At 41.4% G+C, this 21,174-nt stretch overlaps 1 protein-coding gene across 1 annotated transcript in view; it reads left to right on the top strand.

Annotated features, from left to right (window-relative positions):
* GNPTAB (N-acetylglucosamine-1-phosphate transferase subunits alpha and beta) overlaps positions 1-21,174 on the top strand; it is a 64,553-nt gene that overhangs the window by 17,926 nt on the left and 25,453 nt on the right. The window contains exons 3-8 of the mRNA XM_037068036.1: positions 4,552-4,671; positions 5,578-5,619; positions 8,133-8,338; positions 13,226-13,290; positions 13,541-13,675; positions 20,705-20,866. Of these exons, the coding sequence (XP_036923931.1) occupies positions 4,552-4,671; positions 5,578-5,619; positions 8,133-8,338; positions 13,226-13,290; positions 13,541-13,675; positions 20,705-20,866 (730 nt within the window). The remainder of the gene's footprint in view (positions 1-4,551; positions 4,672-5,577; positions 5,620-8,132; positions 8,339-13,225; positions 13,291-13,540; positions 13,676-20,704; positions 20,867-21,174) is intronic.

The raw sequence follows: 21,174 nt of genomic DNA, 5'->3' as shown, positions 1-21,174 counted from the left end.
GGGGGCCTGTCCTGCAACCCAGGCATGTGCCCTGACTGGGAATCAAACCAGTGACCCTTTGGTTCTCAGGCCGGTACTCAATCCACTGAGCCACACCAGCCAGGGCTGAGAACCATTTTCTTAATGTAGCAGTTCTCAAACTGTAGTGTGGGCCAGAATCCCATAGAAGGCTTGAGAAAGCATAGTCTCTCCCCAGGTCCAGAGTGTCTTAGGCTGTATGTCTGAGAGGGGCTCAGAAAAATGTTCATTTCTAACATGTTCGCTGGTGATACGGGAAGCTGCTGGTCTGATGCTCACACTTTGAGAACTATTGCATTGCTGGATTCTTAATGAAATACAATTTTTCTGCTTCTTCAATTTTGTTTTTAATAACACCAAGTGCTCAACATGGATTCTTTTTTTTTTTAATTCAACCATTTGTCACATACCTATCCAACCCACTGTGCTTTACATGGTGCTGGGTGCTGGTGGTGCAGTTGTATAAATCCCTGCCCTATGGGCTTCAAATATTTTAGAAGGAAAAGCAACTTAGAAAACCCAAGTGCTGAGTTTTAATCAAATATTCTTGTTCTTTTTCAAAGAATTTTTTGCATGTATGTTAAATATTTCTTTTCCTGATTTTTGATTGCATGAAACCATAGATTTTTATGCAGGGATGTTTCAAAATTGCCTAATTTTTGAGGATGACAAGTAAATAGATCATATCTAACATATCACATGTTCTAGTATCTCTTTAAATACCGTAATGTGTATAGGAAATTTCGTTGTTGTACATAAGTCTTTTTAATGTTATTTGCCCTGAATGAAAAAAGAAAATCCCATTCTATGTCAGTAACACGTGAATATATAAATTATTTACTGCTCCTAATTTTGAGGCATTAAATCAGTTTGGGGCTCAATTTTGTCATCTTTAAAATGTACATATTGGATTAAGTATAAAATCTCTCCCAACTCTTTGCTTCTAAGATACTATTTAAGTTCTAGGTTTTCTTACCTACTTTACAGAATGTAGAATCAAGGGACTAAGTGCTTTTTTACTCATTTAAACTAAACTGATTAAAATACAAGTGTGTCACTGTCACCACGCTTTGTTTTTGAGTCACAGGTAGCTTATATAGTCTTCAGTCTAAGACAAAGACTTCCTTCTTGTCTGGAAACTAAGATTGTCTCATAGTTAGAACGAAAGACTCACGGTCCTTGTGACCCTGTCTCATAGAAACACAGTTGAGTCACTGACCTGGAGGAAATCACACGATCTCCTTAGGTTTGTTAGTTTAACACCAAAGCATTAAATTGACCATATAATACAGACTTATTAGAAGAACCTGTACATAAATGAATTATATACTTACATTGTTTTCCCCAATTGAACATATATAGATATCTCTTAATTCTATTTAAAAATCTTTAGTAGCAGATAATTACTTTTACAGGAAAGGTTTGGAATGTGCAGAGTTTTTTTCTTCTTTTTTTTTTAACATTTTAAAAATATATCACTTAAGCAGTTTTTTATTTTTTAAAGATTTAATTTTTTTTTAGAGAGAGGGAAAAGGAGGAAGAAAGAGGAGAGAAACATGGATCAGTTGCCTCTTGCACACCCCCACCTGGGGACCTGGCCCGAAACCCAGGTGTGTGACCAGGAATTGAATTGAGGACCTTTCAGGCCACAGGCTGGCACTCAGTCCCCTGAGTCACATGAGCCAGGGCCTTAAGCAGTTTTTTAAAATTAATTTTCAATCTGAGCAACCTGAGAAGTTGAGAGTGAGAAGACCTTGAATAATTTATGGGAGTGTAATGTGAGGCATGTTTTTTTAAATGGAGAAGACCAATGTATATGTCGAGGGAATGAACTGATAGTTAACAGGTATGTGTAACTCACATATAAATCAGCAGTTTTCAAGTGCATTTCCAGACCAGTAGCATTGGCATTGCCTTTTAGAAATGCGTATTCTGTGGCCCTGGTCCAGATCTAATGAGTTAGCTAGAAATTCTGGAGCCCAGCGATCTGTTTATAAATCTGTTTTATAAATTTGACAGATGATTTTGATACCTAATAACATTTGAGAACTGTGATATAGATAAATGCAGGAAAAACCCCACACAAGGAAGCTCACACAATCACAGTAGGCGAAGAGCCTGAAGCTAAAGGACGGAGAGGAAATAATGAAGCAGGGCACAGAACGCATGGTAACATTTTTGCCCTAGAGATACTCCATCTAGTGGAAGATAGACAGGCATAAAAAATAGTGCGACACAGTGTACCCAGGATTCCTTAGTGTACAAAGCACAGGAGAAGCTGCCTGTTAAGTGGTACATTTTCTTGGTGGTAGGAGAAGGAAGAGGCATAGCGACTGGGAAAGGAGGAAGTGGATGGAAGAAGGAAGTGGATGAAAGAAGCGTGAGAGAAGATAATTCTAGCTTGTTAATTCTAGCTAGATAATTCTAGCTTCCCTTGAGAGGGAAGCATGCTCAAAGGCACAGAAACCTGCAGGCTCTCATCCTGTTTGGGTAAGGGTATACAATTGGAGTGTCTAGAACCCGGGGTGCAGATTACGCAGGAGTTCAGATTTTAATTTGCAGGCGGTGGGGAACCTCAGCAGGAGGGTTGGTAGATGCTGATGATCATATATGCCTGAGTGTGAGGTGATTCCTCCTTATTCCCGTGGAGTTCTGGGTCCCCTGGTACCTATTTAGTGCCACCTCCTTTTATATTCTTCTCTTTGCTCCCAGTGTCTCTGCTACACTGGCCTGTCACCATGCTAGATAGGTGTCCGCCGGGCATTTGAGCGAAGTGTTGCCTTTTTCTGGACCATCCTTCTCCCGGTTACCCTCATGCCTTGCTTCTTCCCGTCCTTCCCATCTTTGCTGAAACACCCCCATCCAGTCAGGCCACTTCTGATTTCCCTGTTTAATCCTGACCTCCCCCAGAGGCATACTTTGTATTCCCATTTTCTGCTTTGTTTTTTTTAAAATAACGTAACATCATCTTCCCGTTTTCACCTTTCTGGAATGTAACCTCTGTGAAGACACAGATTTGAGTTTTGTTTATTTTTTTTTTTTAAGATTTTATTTATTTATCTTTAGAGGGGAAGGAAAGGAGAGAGGGAGAGAAATATCAATGCACGGCTGCTTCTCATGCGTCCCCCTCAGGGAACTGGCCCGCAACCCAGGCATGTGCTCTGACTGGGAATCGAACCACCATCATCTGGTTTGCAGGCCCGTGCTCAATCCACTGAGCTACACCAGCCAGGGCCGAGTTTTGTTTAGTTTATTGCTGGATCCCCAGCATCTAGAACAGTATCTAGCACATACTAAATGCTCACCCTTTATTGGGTGAATGGATAGACACTCCCTTCCTCTTATCGTCTCATCTGCTCATTTTAAGCTAAAAGTGGTTATTATATCTCTTTTTTGTTCCTTTTGTAATATGAGAGATTTATCTACCAAACTACATTTATTTTCCCCTGAGATATTTACCCCTGCTCTGGGTGGTATGATTGTAGCCACCAGCAAAGATGTACTGTTCTGGTCAGCCTTTGGAGCGCTTCACAGTACTCTGGGCCTTAGCCTATGCCTGACCCCTGTGAGGAAGACCAAAGCTTGGCCTAAAAAAACAACCTCAGAACAAACAACAACAACAAAAACTGTGGCATACCATTACTTACAAAAGGCCAAACTGGAAACCGAAGCATCCAGAACACATGCCATATTGTCACTGTGAACTCCTGTGTCATAGGTCCAGAGCAAACCCTGTAACATGGGTAGGATTTTGGTAAGTTGGTAAAAGGGGGAAAAAGCTTTTAGTAGGGGAACAGCGAGCAAAAACACTAAGATGAGGAATAGGCGGGATACTCCAGAATCAAAAGCCTGCCTGGCTCCTTGAGGATAAGATCATAAGGAAAAAATGGAGCAGGTTTGGGGAGTTTTTCTGTGCTGTTGTCTCACAGAAATCATTGACTCATTCAGCAAATACTTACTGAGCTTCTTTCTATGTGCCAGGCACTGTTCTGATCAGTTGGGTACTTCAGGTAATAAAACAGGGAAGTTTCCTGCTTTCTTGGAGCTTACGTGTGGGGATGGGGGTGGGAGGGTATTCTAGTTCTTGGCAGTAGCAAGGAGCAGGAAGGCTGCGGCATTAAACAGATGGAGTTAGGTCTTCACTCTTGATTGCTTGATAACTCTTTTTTGGCTTAATTTTAAGCTTCTAATTTTTTTCTATGGCTGCATTTGTATACCAGTTTTTGCTAAACTGAGAATGTAGCAGATTAATGTGAGCTTCTAAGACCTCCCCCACCCCCAATCTTAAATGTGGAGCGATAGCAGCAACTTTCCAAGGTGGTTGCGAGGATCAAGCAATGCTAATAACTACACCAAGCACATAAACTGCATAAAGAAGGTTCTCGACCTCTATCAGCTCCAGTTTGAAAACATGCCGTGGTGGGATTACCTTCTCATTGGGTGTTTTCACAGCTTCTAAGTTTAAACATACTCTTATTCCCAAACATACTGGAAAAATGCATATGAGCTGGAGGATTTATGGGTTTGCCCTAGGCTCTGTCTGCCCATGCCGATCGACGTGGTGTACACCTGGGTGAATGGCACCGACCTTGAACTGCTGAAGGAACTCCAGCAAGTCAGGGAACAGATGGAAGAGGAGCAGAAGGCAATGAGGTACAACTGAGATTTGAAAAAACAAAACACAGGAAGTTCTACAAGTACAAGTAACAGTACAGCTCAGAAGGGTAAAGTGATGTTTACAGTGCTATCCAAATAAAATTCTGCATCTCAAATTCCTTTTAATATCAATTTGTATACTATGGAACTAGAAACTTTGGTGATTTTTTGATATGGGATTTTTAAAAAGGATTTTATTTATTTTCAGAGAGAGGGAAAAGGAGGAAGAGAGGGAGAGAAACACCCATGTGTGAGAAGAACATTACTTGGTTGCCTCTCATTTGCCCCCAAATAGGGACCTGGCCTACAACCCAGGCATGTGCCCTGACAGGGAATTGAACCAGTGACCTTTATTTTGCAGGCCAGTGCCCACTCTACTGAACCACACCAGCCAGGGCTTGATACGGAATCTTGACCTTTTTTTTTTTTAACTTTCTCTGAGAAAGGCACAGTGAGCTTCTAGAGAGACTTCAGTGCTAGGGACAGACCTGGCTGATGTAAATTCCCCTTTGATTCCTCGGGAATATTTGCTGAGAACTAGTCCATTCACTTCTTTATGAATGTTATGGGTGTACCCCAGCTGCAGGTCATTGGCCAGATGATACTACAGCAAAGAATCTTCTTCTCTCAGTGTTAGAGAGTAATACACGACCTTCCCAGTGCATGAAAACAGCATTGGTAGCCTGGTACCATGTTTTACTAGTAAAGTATAAAAGCTTATGTTTTAAGTAAACTGTTGTGGTTACTATTGAAGGTACATGATAATTTTTGTTGGTCACATTTCACTGAAATATGTAATTTATTACATGCCTTCAATATTAAAATCAGTGCTACAAGTCATCTCTCACATTTAGGGCTAGCGTCCATGCATATGTAATGAAATATATTTTTCTCTTTCATTAGAGAAATCCTTGGCAAGAACACAACAGAACCAACTAAGAAGAGGTAAGCAATTTGAGTTGCCTCTCAGGAATAAAAATTGAAGGATTGAAGTGAAATTCCGAGTTCTCAGTTGTGTTTGTTGGGAATACAGTATTTTGTATTTACTCTTTTGCTTCTGTTCAATCCTCTTTGGCTAGTTTTTGACCCCCAAATTACATGCATCCATTAGATGGGAAGTTTTGCAGTGTCAAAGGGGTAGTTGACTGAGAACTCTAGTTATTTGGGTCATAGCTAACCAAAGCTTTACCCTTTCTTGCGGGGGTTACAAGGGTTATTCTTCTCCATCATCCCCATCAGTCTGTCTCTGTTTGTTCTCTTGGTCCACTTAAACTTTAACTTATACTCAGGGACTTCATTCATATCCATGCTTTAATTATGGGCTCAATGTATATTTCTTTCTCTTTAAATGCTGTTAAAAAGCTATATGTCTTTTATTTGAGGACTGGGACAAGAATTTAGCTAGATAAAAAAAATTAGATATGCATATCTTGATTTGAATCATACCTGGCTTAAGTCCTTAAAACAAGACCGTCTCACCGAGAAGTAGAAATCTTTGTTAACAGCCACTTCCCCACTAATCTGAAAATAAAGTCTGAAAATAAAAGTTGTCTTTAGAAAAGTGATTCTGAGCATTTTTGAGATCCAGAAGTACGGTCTGAATCATGTTAATTATGTATATTTATTTATACATATTACTCTTAATGCTGTTACTTTTAAATGTCTCTTAGGTTCAAGTAATGATGTAACACCCAGAGCGGTTGAGAGGAAAATGAAAAAAAACCTCATAGAATTTTATGGCCCTCATTCAACAGCTATGATCGTTTTATTACTCCCTTTGCAACCATATATATATATATATATTTTAAAGATTTTATTTATTTATCTTTTTTTTTTTTCAGAGAGGAAGGGAAGGAGAGGAGAGAAATATCAGTGTATGGTTGCCTCTTGTGAGTTCCCCACCGGGAACTGGCCTGCAACCCAGGCATGTGCCCTGACTGGGAATCGAACCGCGATTGTGTGGTTCGCAGTCCCACGCTCAATCCACTGAGCTACACCAGCCAGGGCTGCAACCATATTTTTATAGTTATAATTTATCATCTATGGGTATTTTTTCTCCTATCGTATTTTTTAAATTTTATGCCATCATACATATTTCTATATTGATAAATTATCTTTATGCTTCTTACTCTGCAGTTGTANGAGAGGAAGGGAAGGAGAGGAGAGAAATATCAGTGTATGGTTGCCTCTTGTGAGTTCCCCACCGGGAACTGGCCTGCAGCCCAGGCATGTGCCCTGACTGGTAATCGAACCGCGATTGTGTGGTTCGCAGTCCCACGCTCAATCCACTGAGCTACACCAGCCAGGGCTGCAACCATATTTTTATAGTTATAATTTATCATCTATGGGTATTTTTTCTCCTATCGTATTTTTTAAATTTTATGCCATCATACATATTTCTATATTGATAAATTATCTTTATGCTTCTTACTCTGCAGTTGTAGAAGTTGTATAATACCCTACAAAGTAACTGCAGTATAATACACCAAATGTTGGGTACTTATGTATGTTCACTTTCGTCAGTACCGTGTGACATTTTATGTGGGTCTGTGGCATTTTCTGTGTGTGGGTTTGCTTTTCCTGTTTCTCTTCTCTGACTTGGACTAGGTTCAGAAAAGTAAACCACTGAGGAAGAAGCATATGTATGTTTAATACTACATGGATATTCAACCAAATTGATTTTCAGAGAGTAAATGGCAAATACCCATTTAGAGTGACGCCAGCAGTTTTGGAGACGAGTAGGTTTACTCTACTAGCACTAATATTAAGTCACCATTTTTTGAGGGATGCACATTTAAACAAAAGGGGATACCTCATTGTTTCTTTTGCATTCCTTTGACTATTAGTGAGGTTGGATAGTTTTATATATTAACTAGACACAACTCCCACTTTGTGAATTGTCTAGCTGCGTCCTCTGCCCTTTCGTTTGTTTAGATAATATGTTTATTCTGGGTATTTCTAACATTGAGTCATCTTAGAACCTGTCCCATTTGTTTTTGTTTGCATCAATACTGTGTCCTATCCAATGTATTTAGTTGTATCCGAATCGGATTTGGTAAATTGTCTAGTATGGCGACACTCTGTCCACCAGAATTTGTCTGCTTCCTAATCAACCTGATAGTGGGTTTCACTGGAATTATGAATAATCTTTGAAATGATAGTAATGAAATGTTTATTTCTTATGCCACTTTGAGTTAGTAAATTCTGGTGGCAGTTATTTTATTAATAGAAATTTGAAGGCTCTATATTTAGATTTGCACTCATTTAATGATTTTATATATCGTACTTGCTTACTATGCTAACTCTTCTTGAGATAAAATTCCTTGTTTATTAAAATATTGTAATGTTTAAATAGGCTATAGAGAAACAGCTGGAAAGTTTAGTAGTACCAACAAGCTTTTTAGTGTTGATTGATTTTTCAGGAATGGAGTTGTGAGCATGTTGGTGTTCCTTTGCAGTGAGAAGCAGCTGGAATGTTTGCTGACACACTGCATTAAGGTGCCGATGCTCGTTCTGGACCCAGCCCTGCCGGCCAACATTACATTGAAGGACCTACCATCTCTTTACCCTTCTTTTCATGCTGCCAGTGATGTATTCAATGTTGCAAAACCTAAAAACCCTTCCACTAATGTTTCAGTTGTTGTTTTCGACAGTACTAAGAATGGTAAGGTCTTCTTGTGGGTATTTTAAACTCATGTTATCATTGGGTGTTTTGAATTGAAAAATTCTGAGTAGAACAGAAGTGATGCAATTTTAAAGAAATAAAAAGAGAAGCAAAAAGCTGCCATTTCATCTCAGCTGTAACCTCAGAGAAGGATTGCATGCGTCTTACTCTGTGTATTGCACGTGCTTTCTGTGCTGAAGGTCAGGACCTTCAGCCCGGTACTCTCTCATTTACCTTACTCTCTTGGCTCCCAGTGATTCTGGATGCTTTTTTTTTTTTTAAACCACATTAACTACTCAATGAGGTTGTTTTCTGCAATTTGTATAGAACATACCTGGAGCATTCATACTTTACAGTCTGAAGCATCTGGTTATATGGTTGATTTGCCCAGGTTATGGAATTGAAATTAAACTGTAATTACTTCCATAAAATCGTACCCTCATCCTTAGAGAGCCTTTACTCCCACTTAGCCTGTGAACCCCATACCTGCACTTCTTGCTGAGCCTCTTACCTCTTAAACTTCCTCTGCACTGAACCTCTCTACTTGGAGGCTGTTTTTCACTTAAGTAAAATGAGAACTGTGATGTTGCCCTTACCGAACTGAGTCTCAGGCTCCCATGCTTTCAGGGTTATAGCTCCCTGCTGAATCTTTGGAACTATCTTTGTCCCATTCTTAATTTTGACCTCCATAACTAATAATCTCATTATTTGATTTTTCTTTTCTTTGATTATTCTTTGCAGGTGATTCTTAGATTCTTACCTTTCTTGTTTCCTCTACGCCAGACTGAATTCCTTTACACAGACTCCAGTCCTAGACACCTCACTACTCAGCGAAATTCTCTACTCTGTCTAGCATACAACTGTATATACAAGAAGTCAGAAACTGTGCTTTATCAGTTCACTCCCCTCTAAAGAGAATAGTGTAGTGGTATATACTTGTTTTTCACAGATACAAACTCCTTTTCCCAGTGTTCAGTATTCAGTGTTAATTGCTTTTATTTTGCCCATTGATCTTCGCACCCCTGTCTCTTGCCTCTCCTCAAAGCCCTGTCTTCACACATGCCTGGTCCTGCCTGCTGTTCCTTCCTTCTTCCCCTCCTAGCCCATCTCCTTCTTTCTCCGTCTCACATTCTTTCTCCTTCATGAAGATCCTGGACTAGTACATCCACAGTGATTTTATGTTTACCTTTCCACATTCCTGTAATACTCGTAACCTAGCTTACAACTTCCCTTTGACTGCACTGGAGTCTCTGGTGTTCTCATCTCAGGTCTTTACTGAGCAGACACCTCGGCCCTCCTGCACCAGTTTGTATCCTGAGCAGTATCTGACATGTGCTCACTTCCAAGTACTTAACAACTATTTATAATTTGACAGGAAAGTATAATCTTTCCAAGTATAGATCTCTCCCCCTGCACACTGTAGATCTGTTCTTGGACAATTTAGTGTAAATAACTTAAGGTTTTTTTGTAACTTAAGTGTTATTTTAAATATGTATAGGGAAAGTAAAGGGATAATCTTTGACAAATTATAGTAAGTTACCTGTTTTATTTGCTAGTTTTTTAAATTAAGATTTCCTTAAATTAAGGTACTCTGATGGCATTTTGTCTGAATAAAAAAAGGAATGCCGATATGCTAACAATTATAACTCAGTTATAACATCTGTGGAAAGAATCTTGGATTTTTGTCTACTAATTTTATAATGTAGTAAAAACTTAAAAAGATTGTGAATTTTGATAAGTGAAATCAGTAGTGAACCGTAGACTTCAAAACGCTGTTGAATTCCTACTTGGGTTTCTGTTTGACTGTTCTACGCATTATAGTCATTCACTCAGTAAAGGCTTGTTGGTCCCCTGCTCTGAGTTGGTTGTTGTTCTAGGGAACAGGGAAACGGCAGAAAACAACAAGGACACATTCCTGCCTTCATGAGCTTACATTTATAGTGGGTCACAAACTCACTCTTTACCATCCTCAATTGTATTGATCAGGGATTGCCAAATCCTTTCTTAAAGGACCAAATAGTAAATATTTTAGGTTTTCTGGGCCACAGCCAAAATGGCAAATGTTGTATAGGTATTTATATAAGAATTTATCATTTGACCTTTTTAAACTGTGAAAACTGTTGTTTCCTGGGGCCCATACAAACACAGGCAGAGTCTAGAATTGGCTGTGGGCTGCCAACCTCTGATTTAGATGAACACTGTGTGGCCATACTTGACATTTCATTTATCTCACTTAACCTTTTTCTAGTTAATTATCAAGAGCCATTTACATTTTCTTTTCCTTCTCAAGTGTGTCATTTCTGCTTCTCCTCACTTGTGTCTTAGACTCTATCATTCGAACATTACCCTATCCAGCCAGCCCTCTACTCTACTGGACTGCTATCAATGGTCCGCTAGAGCAGACTGTCCAGCCCTCAGGCCTGGACCTAGATTTTGGGTCTGCTCGGCAGAGCGGTCAAGCTTTTCCCCTTTGATGTATCAGAAGTGAATTTCCTCTGTGACAATTCATTTCACTTCTGGACTATGTTGACTTTTAAAAGGAACTGCAAAGTGCTTCTTTACAGGTCCCTCACACTGGTTCAGTCTGTACCCCTCTCGGTTCTACAGAACTAATGTAATTTTTTTCCCATATGACATTTCTTTTCATTCTTGTTTCTTTAGCTGTGTCTTAGGGGCTTGGCTGTGTCCTACTTTGCTCTTCTCAGAATGAGCAGTAGTTTCTGTTACTTTCAAAGTGTGTCAGCTGGAATTGAACATTCTATTTCAGTGTGGATCATTCTGCAAATTGACCGTTCATCTAACAAATGTTTGTTGGGTGCGTACTGTGTGCCAGGTACTCTTCACAGCGTGAAGATGCAGCAGTGAGCAGATGGGGGAAAAAAAAAACCCCTGCCCTCACTGAGTCCACATTTTGGTAGAAAGAGACAGACCTACAAGTAAACATATTATTTGTAGAAGATAAGTGCCGTAGAGAAAAATTAAGCCAGGGAAACTGGGTGATCGGGGCAGATTCACTGAGAAGGGGATTTCTGAGTGAAACTTTGAAGAAGGTGAGCAAGGAGTGAACCAGGTGGAGCAGGTCAGCCAGGGCGAAGGCTGTGAGGCAGGAAGGGGTGTGTCTGGCATGTCTGGAGAAGAGCAGGGGGGCCGCTGTGGCTGCAATAGAATGAACAAGAGAAGAGGGGACAAGAGATGAGCTAGGGAGATAACAGGGACAGGTGGTGTAGGCCCTGGCAGCCGTGACAAGGACTTCGTCTTTAACCAGGTTTGATAAGGACTCATTGGAGGGCATTGAGCAGAGGGGTAATGTGATCTGACTTGCATTCCGAAAGGGTCGGTCTGGCAGCTGTGGTGGGGATAGACTGGGGGAGGGGCAAACGTTGAACTGAGTCGGGCAGGAGGGAAGGTGGCATGGATCAGAATGGTGGTGAGAAGTGGTTGGATTCTGGGTTTTCTGGAGGTTAGTGCAACAGGCTTTTCTGGTGGGGCAGTGTTGGGAGGATTACCTTTGTTATTTTAGTACTCTTCTGTTTAACAGCACAAAATTGGGATGGGAGTTCAATGTGGCCATAGCACATTGAGGACTAATACTGAAGTCACTGTCAACTAAAACTCTTAAGTTTTGGGAAAAAACCTTGCATGTGCTAATGTTCAAATACCTCTTTTAATTTGTGGTTGTGTGGATGGTTTTTGGTGCCCCGTTAAAAATCCTACCTTTGTAGGAGATTTTATTTTGCTGGATTGGGCTCATTGTGCTAAATAGTAAGAACTAGGAGAACCCTTCATCTATTACCCAGGATAGTAGCTTCTCTGTCGACTTTATGTAAATCCACACCTCACAAGCATGTCTTCTGTGTCTGCCAAACCTTAATGGATTGTTGGACAAGATCGAGCCCATGGCAGAACTCTGAAACTTCTCTCTAGGTTGATCGTGGCTTTGCAATTTCACACTCTCCACTCAGAATTGATTATAACCCATACAACTCGAGATCTAGCCCGTGTATTTCCATTGTATCCATAAAGATGGTGTGGGGTGTTGTTAACTATGTTGTTGGGATCATGTACAAATGCATACATGGCATCTATAAGAATTATCTGATCTATCAGTGCAGAACCCACCATATCATTGGTGAGAGAGACAGAGACAGACGTAGGTGTGCATCTGACACACTTATTCATGATGAACTCATAGTGCTTGCTTTAAAGATAAGCAGTATATTGCAGAAACTTTTCTTCAGTGCTCACCAACTGTATTTTTATGGGACATTTGAGACCCTTATCCAGGAGTGACATCCATCTTGCCAGGCTATAATGTGCAGAACTGGCTTTCTGTGCCCATTTTGAAGGTCAGGATTCAACCCATCTGAACTTTCACCTGTTTTCCATGATCCCAAATGTCAGCAGCCAGTTTGAGGTTTTAGAAACCTCTGCCAGTTGGACTGTCATTCCCAGCGCCCCCTACCACCCCCCCACCCCCCACCCCCGCCTCCACGTTGATCTGCTCTTTTCAGCATTACCTGAATTCACTGTGACTCCTGAGGAACCCTAGGACCTACAGTGTGTCCCTGTTGTTAATCTAAGTGCCACTGGCCCGGCTTGCAAGAGCCCCCTTCTGTTTGTTCCTACAGCAGTGATTTCTGTCCAGCTGTCTGCCATCTCCGAGTCTGCTGCCCACATGAATCTCTCCTTCCGTACTGTGAAGTTTAAGATTTATTAGGCACTGAATTACATTGATCCCCTTCTGTTGGGTGGGTTTTGTCTCCTCGAATTTCCCTTTTTTGAAACTGTGTATTATACTATTGTAACAGCTATCAGAATGCGTTGTCCTGTCAGATGTTGCAGTTACGTATTCATTAATAGGCTTGTTTATTTTATTCTTCATTGTAGTTGAAGATGCCCACACTGAAATGTTCAAGGGGAACAGCAAACAGACAGTTTGGAGGGGCTATTTGGTATGTTATTTTAAATGAACTTTGTTTTTACAGTAGACCAGAGGGCAAGAATGAGTAATAAAGCTCTGTTTTACTGTGAGAGGCTTTTTGATTCTTACTTTTTCTCTGAGGCCAGCTTGTTCGTATTCGTGCATGTTGGTTTAAGTAACCTTAATTCTTACTTTGAAGCTTGTATACAGTAGATCTTTGCTAGTTTTCACCATCCTTATGATGTGGAAAGTGAGTTGTGTTTTACCCGCTCTTGTTTTAGACAACAGATAAAGAAGTCCCTGGGCTAGTGCTAATGCAAGATTTGGCTTTCCTGAGTGGGTTTCCACCAACATTCAAGGAAACAAACCAACTAAGAACAAAATTGCCAGAAAATCTTTCTTCTAAAATAAAACTGGTAAGAGCCTGGAAAGTAGAGCAACCCGTGTAGAATATCTCATTTAATGCATGACTCTTCTCTCATGGTTCATTTCATTCAAAGGATAACTGACTGTCCTAAGATCCAAAGGGGGGGCTTCTGTTCTGCCACAGTATGTTGTGATGAAGATGCATGCCCCTTTGTTTGTTACAGGAGGTCCTCACTCTTTACTCTTCCTTTAAATTGATTTGGGAGAGAGAGAGAAACATCTATTTGTTCCACTTATTTATCATTGGTTGTTTCTTGTCTGTGCCCTGACCAGGGATCAAACCCACACCCTTGGCATATCAGGACGTTGCTCCAACCAACTGAGCTATCTGGCCTGGGAATCACTCCTTACTCTTAATTTGGGTAAAATTATAAGAGTCTTATTTTGTTTGCTGGTTTCCTAGATAGAAGCAGGATCATTTGTTTAGTGAATGAGCTTCTACCATGTGTCAGGTTCTGTTATACCAGCTGGAATAGAGCTGTGGACAAAAAGACAAAGACCCAGTGGCACTTACAGTGTAAGGAGACGGACACATGGAAGGAGGATACGGGGGCATCGCCTGTGTAGTGACTATTCACAGGCTCCACCCTGTGTATTTATTGAGAGCTCTCATTCACAGAGGGTGGGTGTCAGGTATTTGGAACATTGGATAATGTGAAACCTCCATTCATTAGTAGCTAGTGGAGCCATTAACGTATTTAGGATTTAAACTTTGACTCCTTATGCTTGACCAGTGATGCTGTTTGTGAGAGTTGACTTTGGAGACTGACCTGTGACATACCTTTTCCTTAACATTTATTGTTTTCAGAGCCATTTGCCTAGCTGATTTAGGGCACAGTTCATGTGGGTATACTTTTCATTTGACCTTATGTCAGGATGCCTGCCGTCTGCCTGACCGGTGTGGCTCAGTTGGTTGGGTGTTGTCCTACAAGGTGGAAGGTCACCGGTTCAATTCCTGGTCAGGGCACATGCCTGGCTTGTGGGTTTGGTCCTCAGTTGGACGTGTACAAGAGGCAACAGATTGATGTTTCTTTCTCACATTGATGAATAAACAAATAAATCTTTAAAAAAAAGATGCCTGTTGTCTGTCAGAATCATGCCAGTTGTAAAATGTGGGTGTTTCTTCTCTTAGAAGAGAGGGCATAAAGTTCTCTGCTCCAAATTTGCTGGGACCTGGTTTTCTCGATATGACAAAGAAATGTTCTTTCAATTTTGCAACTGTGTTTAGCTTACTGATATTTATACCTTGTTCCTGTTGATGTTATTGAATAATTTGGAGGTGAAGGATAGAGTTGGACATACTGCTGGGGGGGGATCTGTGATTGGGGGGCTCTTACATAGTCCCTGTCTTGACCATGTTTTTTATATGCTTCCTCACAACTCTTTTTTCCCATGTTGCACTGTTTGAAGATACATTGTATTATCTTTGTAAATGATGATACTATGAATGACATTTATATTTTTCTTTTTTAAATATTTTCCTCCATAACTTTTTTTAGGGTACCTGGAAATATGATAGTGCCCAGCTAGATTAGGGTTGAATTATTTCTTAATCTGCAGCTATTTGAAGATAGATATTATATTCCTCCTTTCCCTGAGTTATTTTTAGTGCTGGTTTGGGCAGAGAAAACCATAGATTAACATTGATTTCAGCCATGTTTATTTGGCTTCTTGGCTTCCTAGCTGTTGGTTTTAGGCATATCTTTACTTTTGATTCTCCGCTCAAATTTCTTATGCAGAAATAATGACCTTCTTGATTCTGTGTATGTAATTCCAATTGTAATAAATTTTTAAAGGAAAGAAGTTTCATGACACTTCTCCATTCTCTGTTCAGGTTTGACTGGCCCACGGTCAACCCCTTAGCAAACTGTTTTTGGGTGGTTTGGGGTGGCGTATGTAGGTGGAGCTACGGTGGGGTAGTAACTTGAATCAGACAGGAGAACCAGTAGTCTGTGCACGATGATACCACCTGCCACCGTTCATTCACCTGTTTGGAGATTTATTGGGATTCTCAGACTTGTCTTGGGGGAGGCCAGCACCTCTTCGGGGGTCAACTTAATTATCCATAATGTTCATGGCAAGTCATTTTCATGGTGTCCACACCTGCGGTCAACTTCAGGGATTAGGACTCTCTGGAGGCAGGAGAGAAAACGAGAAAGAGGAAGAATAGAAGGTCCATGCCAGCATTGGCGCGCAGCGCTTCAAGCGACTTTCCATAGGTTCCACTTCCCGGTTTTATTGTGAGTGCCATGAGAATGAGTTTCCTGTCACTGGGTTTCCAGTCCGTGTAGAGAGTGCTTATTAAATGCCTGCTGGGTGCCAGGGACTGTGCTACGGATACCTGAGTGAACAAAAGCACTTGAATAATTTCTGGGTGTGATTGCCTCTAAATGTGTTTACAAGATAGAAAGTGCTGTGGGAACACCTGGGTTTTAGGTGCACTGGGGGCAAGGCAGGCTTTGCAGAATAGGAAGCATTTTACCTGGGCCCTGAACAGAGCAGCCCTTCTCTCAGCAGGGAAGGGAGTAGGAAAGACCATTTCTGGAAGAGAGAGCAGCCTGAAGCAAAGGGCTGGAGGCTTGCACATCAGTGCTGTTTGCAGAAAGTCAGGGCAAGTGTTCCTGGAGGCCAGAGCCCAGGCAGGGTTTTTGCTGGTGTTCACATGGGAAAGATAGATTGAGGTCAGACTGAGAAAGATCCGCGGGTAAAGAGCCTGGACTTTATTTTGGAGGCAGGGAGCTTCTTTAGGAGGTGGAGGATCCCCCTCTAAGAAACCCAGCAGGGGAAGTGTAGCAGACAGAGCTTAGGCCAGAGGAGTTTGGAGGCAGGGAAACCGGTTTAACCACTGCTGCCCCAGCCCAGCAGGCCGTTTGGGTTCAGCAAGTGCTTTGTCTGTGGTGCAGTGATGAGAATGTTTCCAGAAACTTCTGAGAGAGCCTCTCTACATGACCTGGTGACTCACTATTAGCTGGAAGGAAAAATGAAAGGGGAAGTGGATGTTTCTAGAGGAGATGGGAGTGATGGCGTTGACCACACTCAGCTTCAGTGGGTGAGGAAACATGTTAGGGAGGAAACCCAGAACTCAGTTTGGGGTATGTTTCATTAGGGTGCTTTTTGGCATGTGGGAGGAAAGGGCTGTTAGGTCTTAGGCCTGAACAGCTGAACCATTCTGCCCTTGCAGTCTCCTCCAGGAGGCCTCTACCATTTAGAGCTCTCTTCTGGGCTGCAAGCGTCTCAGGACAGGTACTGCCTGTTCACCTTTGTAACCCCAGTAATTGTGGGTGGGGCCTGGCAGTTAGGCCAAGAAATGCCTGTTGAAGAATGAGCGTGGACAAAGGCTGTGACTAAACACACCCGCCACACAGTCTCTTGGAATATAAAGGGAAGGGGCTCAGCAGTATGATTATCCGCAGGAGGCACTGTAGGTTTGTGGTACCGTGGTTGTATTCCTACAACATTATATTGCCTTTATTACTCTGTTTACAGTAAAACCAGAATCCTCACCCCTGCCCCCAGGAGGTGGGACTTGAAATTGGTTTCATTTGCAAGATAATAGATTTGAATTTATGAAAATGTGACTCCGGATTATAATCTTATAAATCAGTATTTTCTGTTAAAGTCTTTCTAGTTTGACACACATTGAGGTGAATTATTTTATGAGCTGATTAATTACCCCTAATTTATCTGTAGAATTTTTGCATATAATGGAAACAGAATTTACCTTCTGAAAAATCAGATTGTTCCTTTGCCTTTATTTTTAGATCAGTGTAAATCTTTGTGTTTTTGGACATTTTCATTTATGGTGTTTTTTTGTTTGTTTGTTTTTTTGTTCATTCTTTAATATATATTAGAGCAAGTGGAAAACTTTTCCAAGGCTCTCTAGTGCATTGTCACGTTTGGCTTAATTCTTTGACAATGGTTGCCCAGTGGGTGTGCAAAAGATGTGGAGAACATGGGTCTGTCCTCAGGCTATTTATGATCTCTTTTTGGAGGCAGTACCTTTGCCTATTAAAGTGTTTAAGTAGCAAAACAAGATAGTATAGAACCAAGTACAGAGAAGGGCCGTATAGACTTAGTGTTGGCAGCTAGAGGCAGGAGAGGTCTTTATAGATTGGAGACCGGGGAAGTTTTCAATGAGAACGAGGCCTCTCGGGATCCTTGAGGCTTCAAGTCCTTTGTTCCAGCAGGAGGGACAGTACGGGCAGAGTGGGAACAATGTACTGTCCTACCTGGACTCTACCCCCTCAGACCTCTCTGTTCAGGGCTTGTTCAAGGTCATAATAAATCGTAGTAATACTGTATTAATGCCTCTCCTTTTAGTGACCTTCTTGAAACTGTCTTATGTACCTGCTTTCTTAAAGCATGGCTCTTTTGGTTTTATTCCTAAAGTAAAAACTGAAGTAGATTAAACAAGTAACTCTGGAACTAGTTTAAGTTTTAGAAAAGCACCAGCACATATTAAGACCTAGTAGGTTTGAGTTGTCACTTTACTAGAAGGAGCTTGTTTGTTTTTCGGTTGTATTAGCTGGCATGTTTTTTCCCTAATCAGTAACAAACATCCTGAAATGTCAGTGGCTTAAAAATAGCACAGCCTTACCTCTCAGTCATGCTAACATGTCCCTCCCTGGTGAGTCCATAAGGACTAGGCAGTTGTCCAGTTGTTCTCTCTTGGAGAAACTTATGATTTTAAGAATTTAGGTAAACTTATAATTTTGGGTAAGAAGCTATATATGGAGGTAGTTGTCCATGGTTGCCCAAACTAAGAGCTTCAGCCTTTGGCCCTCAGTACAATCACAGTTCCTTGCCACCTCTGGTCTCTTTCCGGAAAAGTCATTAAGGTGTCCAGGATTGGGGAGCCACCTAGTGGCTCTCAGAGGTTATTTTCTCCCCACCTTTTTCAACACTGAAAACTTGGTAGATTGTAGTAGGAGACAATCTTTCATAAACAGATATTCCCTTATGCTCTTTACTTTTCATCTCTCTTCCAGTTATGGTGTAGTGACCTTAGGCACATGTCTATGAAATTTTGAAATAGTTCTCCAGAATAAAAGCAGTTTGTAAGAAAAGATTAAGATAAGGATATTTTCCTTATTGTAAGGAAAAATTGTAAGTTAAATTAGAATGTGGAAATACTATATTTATTTGTTCTAGAATAGTGATTTATGCACCCCAGGGGTCCCTCAGAGGTGTGCTGTGGGGTCCACAGTGGAAGGTAGAGACCGGGAAGGGGAGGCTTGGAGTGGGTAGTGAGACCGTAGGTTCCCAGATAGGAGAATATTTGCCCTGCGTGGCCTCCATCCCACCTGCCCCAACACTGAGGCAGGCTAGTGCAGCCAGTAAGAGTCGACCCTCCATGAGTGCTCAGTATATGCCAGGTACTGCCAAGGTGAAAGACAGCAGTTAGGAAGACAGTACACATGCCAGCACGTACACACACGTGCACCCACACACTGTTTCTGGAAAGAGTTAATGGCTTACGTAATGTGGTGAAAAGATACAAATAAAATTCAAACTCTAACTTTTAGTTCTTAGGCCTGCATAAACTCAGGAACCTTTTGAAAGATGAGCTAAGTATAGTCGTGTCACAAATAACAAGAGCTTAGCCTGAGCCCATAAGACTTTGTGTTTGCTTGTGTTTTATGAATTAGAAAAGAAGACCCTGGGTTGTGTTAGAAGAGCTAGTTCAGCAGAGGGTTTTGCCATCCTCGATTAGTGGTTTTCAGTCCTCTCTCTGCCTTTTTAAGTTCTGAAAGCCTTTTTCATGAGAAATGGTATGATACAGGTTTAGAACATAAACAGATCAAGGGTGGTGTGGACTTGGGTAGAGGTAGAGAAGCCTGTTTGTAAAATGTGTTGAGCCCTGGCTGCTGTGGCTCGGTGGATTGAGCGCCGGCCTGCAAACTAAAGAGTCGCAGGTTCGATTCCCAGTCGGGGCATATGCCTAGGTTGCAGGCCAGGTCCCCAGTGTGAGAGGCAGCCACACATTGATGTTTCTCTCCTTGTCTTTATCCCTCCCTTCCCCTCTCTCTAAAAATAAATTTTTAAAAGATGTGTTGATGCTTATAATGTTTCCGCTCATATTTATGATTACTTCGAATGCTTTGCCCACAAATGTGTGTCTGGCAGCAGGTCAGTCAGCACTGCCCACGACTCTTATTGTGTAGATGTGGGGCATAAAGGCCATTTGGATCCCCTGCTGGCAGACCTTCTCCCCACCAGTTCCGGTGGGGTTACATGCAGGGATTTCCTCCGTTGTCAGCAGACTGGCAATATTCTAAACACAGCTCACAAACCGGTGACCAGATGTCTTTTTTTTTTAATGTATGACAATCAAAACTTTGAGCCGGCTTTGAAAATTGGAAGGTTTCTGTTGAATGTAAACTATAATTAAGTTTTTTAAGATTTTTTTATTTTTAGAGAGAAGAGAAGGAAGGGAGGGAGAGAGGGAGAGAAGCATCAATGTGTGGTTGCCTCTTGCGTGCCCCCTACTGGGGACCTGGCCCCCAACCCAGGTATGTGCCCTGACCGGTAATCAAACCGGCAGTCCTGTGGTTTGCAGGCCGGAACTCAATCCACTGAGCCACACCAGCCAGGGATTACTTTTTTTTTTTTTTTAATTAAAAAAGAAAAAAGGAAATTAGGAGATTTCATGCGACACTAAGGAGGTCTGGCGGCACTGAGTAGCAGGCTGCAGCTTTCAGGTGGGGCCAGGGATGTCCTGCGTGCCATAGCCCCGCACTCCTTGTTTTTAGTTCCTGCTTTGTTCCATTCATTTGGGAAAAGTGTCCTGTTTAGGTTTCCTTTTTTTGGTGGTATTGGCTTGCTCTGTGTGTGGGTATGTGCATGAAACTTTTCATCTTTATTTACAATGTATATTTAGATGTATGCTATATATAATATATGCATGTATAGTCTGTGTCATTTATATATATTTAAAATTTAAAGGTCAGACTGGGAATTTCAAGGTGTCTCTTCTTTAGGGCTGTTTTTCGGCCAGTGACCCTGTTGTTATCTTACAGTTGCAGCTGCACTCAGAGGCCAGTGTAGCACTTCTGAAGTTGAACAACCCCAGAGATTTCCAAGAGCTGAGTAAGCAGACCAAGAAGAACATGACCATTGATGGAAAAGAACTGACCATAAGTCCCGCGTATTTGTTATGGGATCTGAGTGCCATCAGCCAGGTAAGGGATTCTTTTAAAACCTGAACCTGTTCAGGTTGCTAGAGATTTATAAAGCACTTCACTGTGTTCGAAGAAGGAAGAGGACTTGATCAGAACTTTTCTAATTTTCTAGTCATTGCTATCGGTTAATATTAACTGAAGTGACCTAGAATCAGATCCAAGAACGTTTTCTAAAACGTGTGTCAAAGAAATGCTGTGTATTTGTGCTGCTGTAACTGTGCTGAGTCTTTCGCAATTTTCATAATGTTTAAAAGTAAGACCAGGTCTTACCTGGCTGGTGTAGCTCAATGGATTGAGCACAGGCCTGC

The sequence above is a fragment of the Sturnira hondurensis genome, unplaced genomic scaffold (assembly GCF_014824575.4).
Source record: "Sturnira hondurensis isolate 20B ecotype Veracruz unplaced genomic scaffold, ASM1482457v3 Scaffold0017436, whole genome shotgun sequence".
Taxonomy (NCBI): Eukaryota; Metazoa; Chordata; class Mammalia; order Chiroptera; family Phyllostomidae; genus Sturnira; species Sturnira hondurensis.
Note: the sequence above shows the minus strand (reverse complement) of the source record. Positions and strands in the feature narration are given on the sequence as shown.